The sequence below is a fragment of the Poromitra crassiceps genome, assembly GCF_964638095.1.
Source record: "Poromitra crassiceps genome assembly, chromosome: 27".
NCBI classification, from domain to species: domain Eukaryota; kingdom Metazoa; phylum Chordata; class Actinopteri; order Beryciformes; family Melamphaidae; genus Poromitra; species Poromitra crassiceps.
This window is the reverse complement of record NC_139650.1, coordinates 3799730-3807052: the sequence shown is the minus strand read 5'-3', so window position 1 is coordinate 3807052 and position 7323 is coordinate 3799730. Positions and strand designations below refer to the sequence as shown.

Genomic DNA, 7323 nt, shown 5'->3' with positions numbered 1-7323 from the left:
TTTAGCCTGCAGAGATGGGAAAAGTACATACATTATTTGCGTGTAATAAATAAATATATAAATAAATAAATAAATAAATACATAAATAAATAAATACATAAATAAATAAATAAATAAATAAATAAATAAATAAATAAATAAATAAATAAATAAATATTGTAGGTAAAAGTAGAAGTACTGATTCAACTTCTTTACTCAAGTAAAAGTAAAAAAAAACAGCCTCTGAAATGCATTCAATCATCATCCTCATCATTATATAAATGGGATCTTACTCACTGCCTGTGCTTGTTTTAGACTTTGAGGTTTAATTGGCTAAATGCTGTCTGCTGAAATGGCTCTTCTTGTCATTAGAGATGATCTCCACCTGCCTGATAGACGGCTTCCCTAAACTCTTCCAATCCAGACGCAGCTTCATCACTATAGTGACGTGTGCCATCCTCTTCCTCCTGGGCCTACCATGTGTCACAAGGGTAGGTCTGCTTAAAAGACTGACTTCAAGTCACTGTTTGTCTGACATTATCGGCCTGCTTACCGTGTGTGTATACGTGTGTGTGTGTGTGTGTGTGTGTGTGTGTGTTAGGCAGGAATATACTGGGTGACTCTGATTGACCAGTTTGTTGCCAGCTGGCCGCTGCTACTTATTGGATTTTTGGAGATCATTGGCTTCATCTACATATATGGTAAATATAAATGATAACAATTACCGAGATCTGTGCGTATAAAAAAGTGGGATCAGACTCACTCAACTTGATGTAGGTATATGTGTGTGTCTAAGTGTGTATTTTCACATGTGCTTCACAGGAGGGAACCGTTTCATTCAAGACATAGAGATGATGATTGGGAGTAAGAGCTTGTATTTCTGGATGTGGTGGAGAGCATGTTGGTTCTTCATCAGCCCCTGCCTCATCTTAGTGAGTACAACCTCACACACACTACTGTTCATCTTGACATTCTGTGCAATGTTGTAGAAATGCCTCTCCGCTCTCCTGGTGTCTATAGGTGATCCTGGTGTGGTCTCTGCTGACCTTTGAACCCCCCAGCTATGCAGGAGTACAGTACCCTGCCTGGGGCTTGGCTCTGGGCTGGTGCATGATTGCATCAATCCTCGTCTGGATCCCCGTCGTCGCTGTGTACAAACTGATGAGAGTGGAGGGAAACGCCTGGAAGGTGTGTGCTCTGTCCTATAATGCAGGGCCCAGAGGGTTGTGGTGTCCAGTGTTGGGCGAGTTACTTTCAAAATGTAATATACTACATATTGCTTTCATTTGAAAATAATAAGTTACTTTACAATATTACTGTCTGTGTGTAGAGTAACTCGTTACTTATGACACTACTTTTGCATTACTTTCACCAAAACAACAGCATCAGCAGAATGACATTGCCACCCCGGAAGCATCCCAAAAAATAATTTGCCTTGAAGTCAGTGGAAACTATCCAAAATTCAAAATTTTATTATTTGCCTTTGTTATTGTCATTTATAGTGGTTATTTGCATAAAAACACATGGTTTGATGAGGAAATGATTGTATCTTTATTTAAATAGGTGCTGTGATTTTTTTTTTAATTAACTCAATTTGTAACTTGAGTTACTTGACAAAGTAACTGGTATAATATTACTGAAATCCTATAGGTAATAAGTTATATTACTGAGTTACTGCTAAAAGTAATATATTACATGTAATATGTTACTTTTGTAATGAGTTACCTCCAACACTGGTGGGAGAGTGTTAACATGCTGAGAGGGCCTGGGTGGATCAAACTGCTGAACTATCTGGCCTGTGTGTTTTGTCACTTTTTAACGTGCTGCTGTAGGTTACAGACGTTGTTACTGAAAATTAATGCCAAGAAATGATGCCCTGGAAAAAATAATCTGTACCTGTATTCATGAGCCTCACCTGTTGCCTCCTTCCTACAGCGTCTGAAGTCGGTGTGCTGTCCCTCGGAGGATTGGCATCCCTTCCTGGAGGTCCATCGAGGAGAACGCTACTCAGAAGACCGCTGTCGCCACAGGAAGGACAGCTACCAGTCAGATGCTGATGAAAATGTTATCGCCAACTCAAGGCTCTGATATGTATGTGTGTGCGCACACACAGGCATTTAAATCAGGAGAGACTCGTATAAAAGTTTAAAATAACATGTAGATTCAAGTTTGACGTACGGCTCCATGATGACGCTCCCCCTGCGATGATGAGGGGAGGAAGTCAGGAATGCAGAATAGAAACCCCCCCCCCCCCCCCCCTCCATGGGGAATCCCTCTGGAGCAGGGGAGGAGGCGGGGCAAAACAACTGGTACACGAGAACACCGCAACTGCAGGGTGACAACATGTCGTGAGTAGCCAACCACATAGTAAGAGACGTGAACTTGAAATACTCTCCGATTTAGATCATTGGTTCAGCGGCAAAGCGAGGGTAGAAGATGGCTTGCCCCGATTGGCTATTGATAGCACAGGAGAGCGTGGATAACTGTGATTGGATAAGAAGTACGAATGAAACTGGGTGTGGATAACTGTGATTGAATGGGAAGAAATGTGAATGAAACAGGGCGTGGGCTAAGTAGTCTTCCTGATTGAAATGACATCTAGACTTCACTTAGACTGTCATGTTTTGTTTTTGTTACATATATTTTTTTAAATAAATGTCTTGGAAGACATTTTAGCATTTTATGTGTTGAAGCAGTGTCACCACTGAACACATGTAGGTTAATGGAGTCAGGCCATTTATAACTGCGGTGTCTCTTTGCATCGTTATCATGCCACAATCTTTCATGTTTTATCTGCCGATTAGTTCTAAAGAAACGTGTTGGTCTTTCAATATTAACTATACTGTTATGTTTTGGTTGTCTGTACATTAACTATTGAGGGTAGTTACTTCAACATTATTCCCAGACTCGAGTTTTTTCTGAAATAAATGATCTCCTTAATATGCTTCTCTGGTCTGTGGTGAAATGATTTTGACTGACTAGAAGCATAATAACCGATTGAGACAAAAACATCAGACCATTTAAAGTTGCTTTAAATGACATTTATTTATTACGTATTTATTTATGTTACAGTAGATTGAGAAATGTTACAGAGCTGATCTTTCATGGGCCTTTGCAGCATGGTGTTGTATTGCATAACATTAGACCCAGCTCCTAACTGAAGAACAACATTATGGTGTTGGACCATGGCTTCTTTAAGCCCAGTTGCAGCACTTGCAGCTGGTATCGAACACCAGGCCGGCGGCACAGTGCTGGACGTAGGTATTTCCCTGACTGCACTCATAGAAGTGGTTCTTGTTGGTGGGGTCTGGGTACATGCCGTCGCTCTTGCCAGCGCAGAAACCAGATCCTCCGCTGCTGCTACCACCACCGCTGGAGCCACCACCTCCGCTGGGCTGGGGCATAGCGTGCTTGGTTGGGGTGACTGGAGGCAGGGGGTCGACACGGGACTTACAGGCTGGGGGAGAGAGAGCAATGAGAACAGTCAAGCAATGGAACGGTCAGTATGTAGATCCCTGGTCTGTATGTGGTGTGTCTATGCGTTTTGCGTTACCAGCTCCGGTTCCCAGGCCACTCTTGATGGCGTTGATCAGAGGGTATCTTCCCTGTCCGCAGAAAGTGCCACTGAAGTCATCGAGGTCCAGACTCCACACCATGGCTCCTCCAAAACCAGCCGTCTTCAGCCAGTCGACCTGTAGAGAGGTTCAACTCATTGGTTGAGTTTTATTTATAAAACTCTTCTTGGACTGGTCCCTTCTTACTTGCTGCAACCTTCGTGTTGTAGGCAGGGAATCTACCGCTGCACTACTGGACATCCAGCAGTGACCACTTTTAACCAAAGCTGTCCCCAAAACATTCAAAAGATATTAAGACAATATTCTATGCATTAGTCTCGTCCAATCAAACTCTTGGTATGCACCTCCTCAGAAGCCAAGGCCATTATAGCCTGCGCTCACAAGATGTTCTACAGTTGACTGTTCCATGTGTTCGCACTGAGCTAGGTAAAAAAGCTTTTAAATATGCTGCCCCTTTTACCTGGAACACCTTCCAGAAAGACTTAGAATTGCCAGCACTCATTTCATATGAAGCCTTTGGTTCAATTTTAAAGGACTTGGAATGTGGAAGTATTGGAACTTGCTGCTGTACTTAATCTCATTACTTATGTAATTTCAAGTCTCCCTCATCAAATGTTTATTTGTGTGTCTGTATGGAATACAAAGGACTGGCAACACATACACATCTGAACAGTCAAATACAGGTTCAGACCTTGATCTGGAAGCTCTTGACGTTGTCGTATCCAACCCATGTCTGGCCCTGGAAGGCATAAGGCACAGACTGAGGAGTGTCCCAGGCTGCGGTGGCTCCCCCCTTCAGGAAGGTGCAGATCTGACGGGAAGCAGGGATTTAAGAGATTTAGCGATCTACACAACACAAAATGTCCTCTCTCTCTCTCTTTCTCTCTCACTATCTCTCTTTCACATATGCACACATTGAAAAACTCAAAGAAGTGGATACCTCATAGTAGGACCAGAAGCCAGCCTGACGGGTGAAGGGTCCAGCAGGTCCGGGTCCGTTGGCGGGAGCTCCAACAGCTGTGTTAGAGCCAGCCAGGCGGAAGGTGTGGCCATAGGTAGGGAAACCAACCAGCAGCTTCTCAGCTGGGGCACCTTGGCTCTTCCAGTAATTCATAGCGTATTCCTGTGGATGAGACAGCACAGGCCAGTGTGAGCAGCCATTCCTTAGCTGCCTTCATCCATGCAGCCATTTCACCACATCATGTTGTTCACTGTAATCTACAGCAGAGAGAAAGTTGTAGGAAATATACAGAACTAAAAGAGAGAAAGATGGACCCCCTACTCACCACATTCCAGTAGATGAGGGATCCCACGTCAGCGGGTCCTCTGGTCAGAGGGCTGTTCTCTCCAGTAATGTGCGCCCAAGGACCGTTGAAGTCATAGGTCATCACATGGAAGTAGTCCAGCACACTGGCAAAACAACATCAGGATCACTGTTAAGTCAGGCTTGTGTTCTGCTCTAGTCTAAAGTGTTTGCTTGTGCTGTATGTGAGTTTGATCCATCTGTGTAGGGGTGCGTGAGGGTACTGTGTGTGTGTGTGTGTGTGTGTGTGTGTGTGTGTGTGTGTGTGTGTGTGTGTGTGTGTGTGTGTGTGTGTGTGTGTGTGTGTGTGTGTGTGTGTGTGTGTGTGTGTGTGTGTGTGTGTGTGTGTGTGTGTGTCCTATATACTAACCCTCCAATAGTGGAAATCTGGTATCCGGTGTCAATGATTGCCTTTCCAGCAGAGACGGCAGCAGTCAGCATCAGACGAGCACGGTTGGTCTTTGTGCCCTCTGCAACAAAGGCGGCCATCAGCTCCTACACAGAGATGGGCCAGGGGGAAACACAGTTATGGGGGTTATTATGGTACAGGTATAGGGTACTGTATGGTTGCATGTTTAAAAAAAGGACCAGTAGACCCTTTTCACGGGGGCCATTTTGTGTCGAAATGGCAGAATAGACACAGGTGCAAGCAAAACACTAATGAGGGTTTCCAAATTCCAATCATGGAAGTTGGAAACCCTTATTAGTGTTTCGTTTTGCTTGCACCTGTTTTTACCCTGCCTTTTCGACACAAAATGGCCCCCGTGAGAAGCGTCTATCAATAATAGATAGGCCTATACTTTGAGAAGCTATGTGGGAAAAACAGACCATGCACCCACGGTTAAGGTAACCAGCTATATTGCTTATTTTGCTGCAGCCTGTAATGATGTTAGCCATGTCGACTTTCAGACCAACATGCTGTTAACAATTTTGCTTTTACTTCAGACAAGTGGTAGCAGTAGTATCATAAATGAGGCAGGTGCACCTGGCCAGTATCTGCATGGCACCTGTGTGTATCTATGGGTCCATGTGATGAAGACATAGCAGTGTGTCAGACCTGAACAAGGGTGGTGTAGCGAGCCTTATCCTCAGCAGGAGAGCCACGAGAGCCAGGGTACTCCCAGTCGATATCCAGACCATCAAACTCGTACTGACGCAGGAACGTGATCACACTGGTGATGAAGGTCTGGCGATTGGCAGGACTGGACACCATGGCTGTGAACCTGGAGAGAGAGAGAGAGAGAGACAGCCAGAGTGCTTTTACCTGAAGATCAAGGTCCTGCTGCTGAGAATATGGTCATGCCCAGTACTCACTTTGCAGTGCCGAAGTTCCATCCTCCAATGGCCAGCAGAGTCCTCAGGTTGCTGTTCCTGCAAGCAAAAAGCAATTCCACTTTGCCTCCAAGATGTTTATTCTTTGTGTGTACATGCGTGTTTTGATGCTGGAGTCACACCATCATGAATCTGTGTTCCCCACCTCTGTCAACAGCCAAAAGCTCTAGCTAACCCGTCAGAAGAAACACTCACTGATGTGGAATGCAAAGATGGCCTGTGTTTGTGTGTGTGTTTGTTTTGTGTTCACTAGTGCCGTGTGTACTAACTGGTTCTTCAGGGCCTGGATCTCTCCGTAGAGCTTCTCATCGTCCCACTCGTAGGTCTTGATCATGTTGCCGTCCATACCAGCAAAGGCGTAGATGATGTGGTCACAGAGACATGGGTCCACGTTAGTGGGGAAATACTTGCCTGCTCCGGGACGGTACTGTCCCCAGTTAGTGAAATAACAGGAGAGGATGTAGGATGATCCTGGAAGATATGGTACAGTTAGGGTTTGCTGTTTGATATGTTCAAGTATATCTCTCCAGAACCAAGTGGACAAACGGAATAATTACCTAGCTGCACATGCAGCAGCAGAGCCAGTCCTGCAGTGGAGCGAGAGAAAGGGAGAGCGAGAGAGAGAGTAAAGTAAGAAGTTGATGAGGATTAGTCCTTAGAATTACTATGCATGTGAAATACACTAGTAGACAATTCTTTTGAATATAAGATGAGATTCAGAAACTAAATAAAAGAAACTCCTAAGACAAGCATTCTACTTACCGACGCAGATGAGTAGTTTGCCCATGGTGCTTCTGTACAACGATGTGAAGACCAGCAGGGTCTTATATACTCCTGCGTTCCTCTCCATATCTATACATCTGTTTGATCTAGCTTGACTACTCAGCGAAACTCAGCAAATTACAATCTCGCACACGTGTTTGGTCAAGACCAGACTGTTCCATTGGTGTCCGCTGATAACCCCAAAGTGTGTGAATGATGTAGACCTTTTAACTTCAGCACAAACCACAAGAAACTGTGGCAAAGTTAGGCTAAGTTTGCAAAACCTGTGTCTTGATCACCGTCTTTTTAAAGCATGTCTGTAAACGTGCAGCAGCAGACTTCCCTGTCCATTGGGTGGGATGGAGTCACGAC

At 44.5% G+C, this 7323-nt stretch overlaps 2 protein-coding genes across 2 annotated transcripts in view; one reads left to right on the top strand and one right to left on the bottom strand.

The window, feature by feature from the left end:
- LOC310799379 (sodium- and chloride-dependent neutral and basic amino acid transporter B(0+)-like) overlaps positions 1–2067 on the top strand; it is a gene marked incomplete at both ends in the record, with an annotated part of 11482 nt that extends 9415 nt beyond the window's left edge. The window contains 5 exons of the mRNA XM_083661967.1: positions 352–470; positions 581–680; positions 802–911; positions 1000–1167; positions 1915–2067. Coding sequence (XP_083518093.1) covers positions 352–470; positions 581–680; positions 802–911; positions 1000–1167; positions 1915–2067 — 650 coding nt within the window. The remainder of the gene's footprint in view (positions 1–351; positions 471–580; positions 681–801; positions 912–999; positions 1168–1914) is intronic.
- Positions 2068–3173: 1106 nt separating this feature from the next.
- Positions 3174–6988, bottom strand: LOC310799176 (acidic mammalian chitinase-like; the record flags this gene model as incomplete). Its single annotated transcript, XM_083661745.1, has 11 exons — positions 6952–6988; positions 6747–6776; positions 6459–6660; positions 6172–6228; positions 5915–6080; positions 5228–5352; positions 4841–4964; positions 4495–4677; positions 4246–4365; positions 3533–3671; positions 3174–3436 (listed from the first exon to the last, which is right to left on the bottom strand). The coding sequence occupies exons 1-11, from the start codon at positions 6974–6976 to the stop codon at positions 3174–3176; spliced, it is 1434 nt and encodes a 477-aa protein (XP_083517871.1). The 5' UTR covers positions 6977–6988.
- Between the last annotated feature and the right edge of the window lie 335 nt (positions 6989–7323).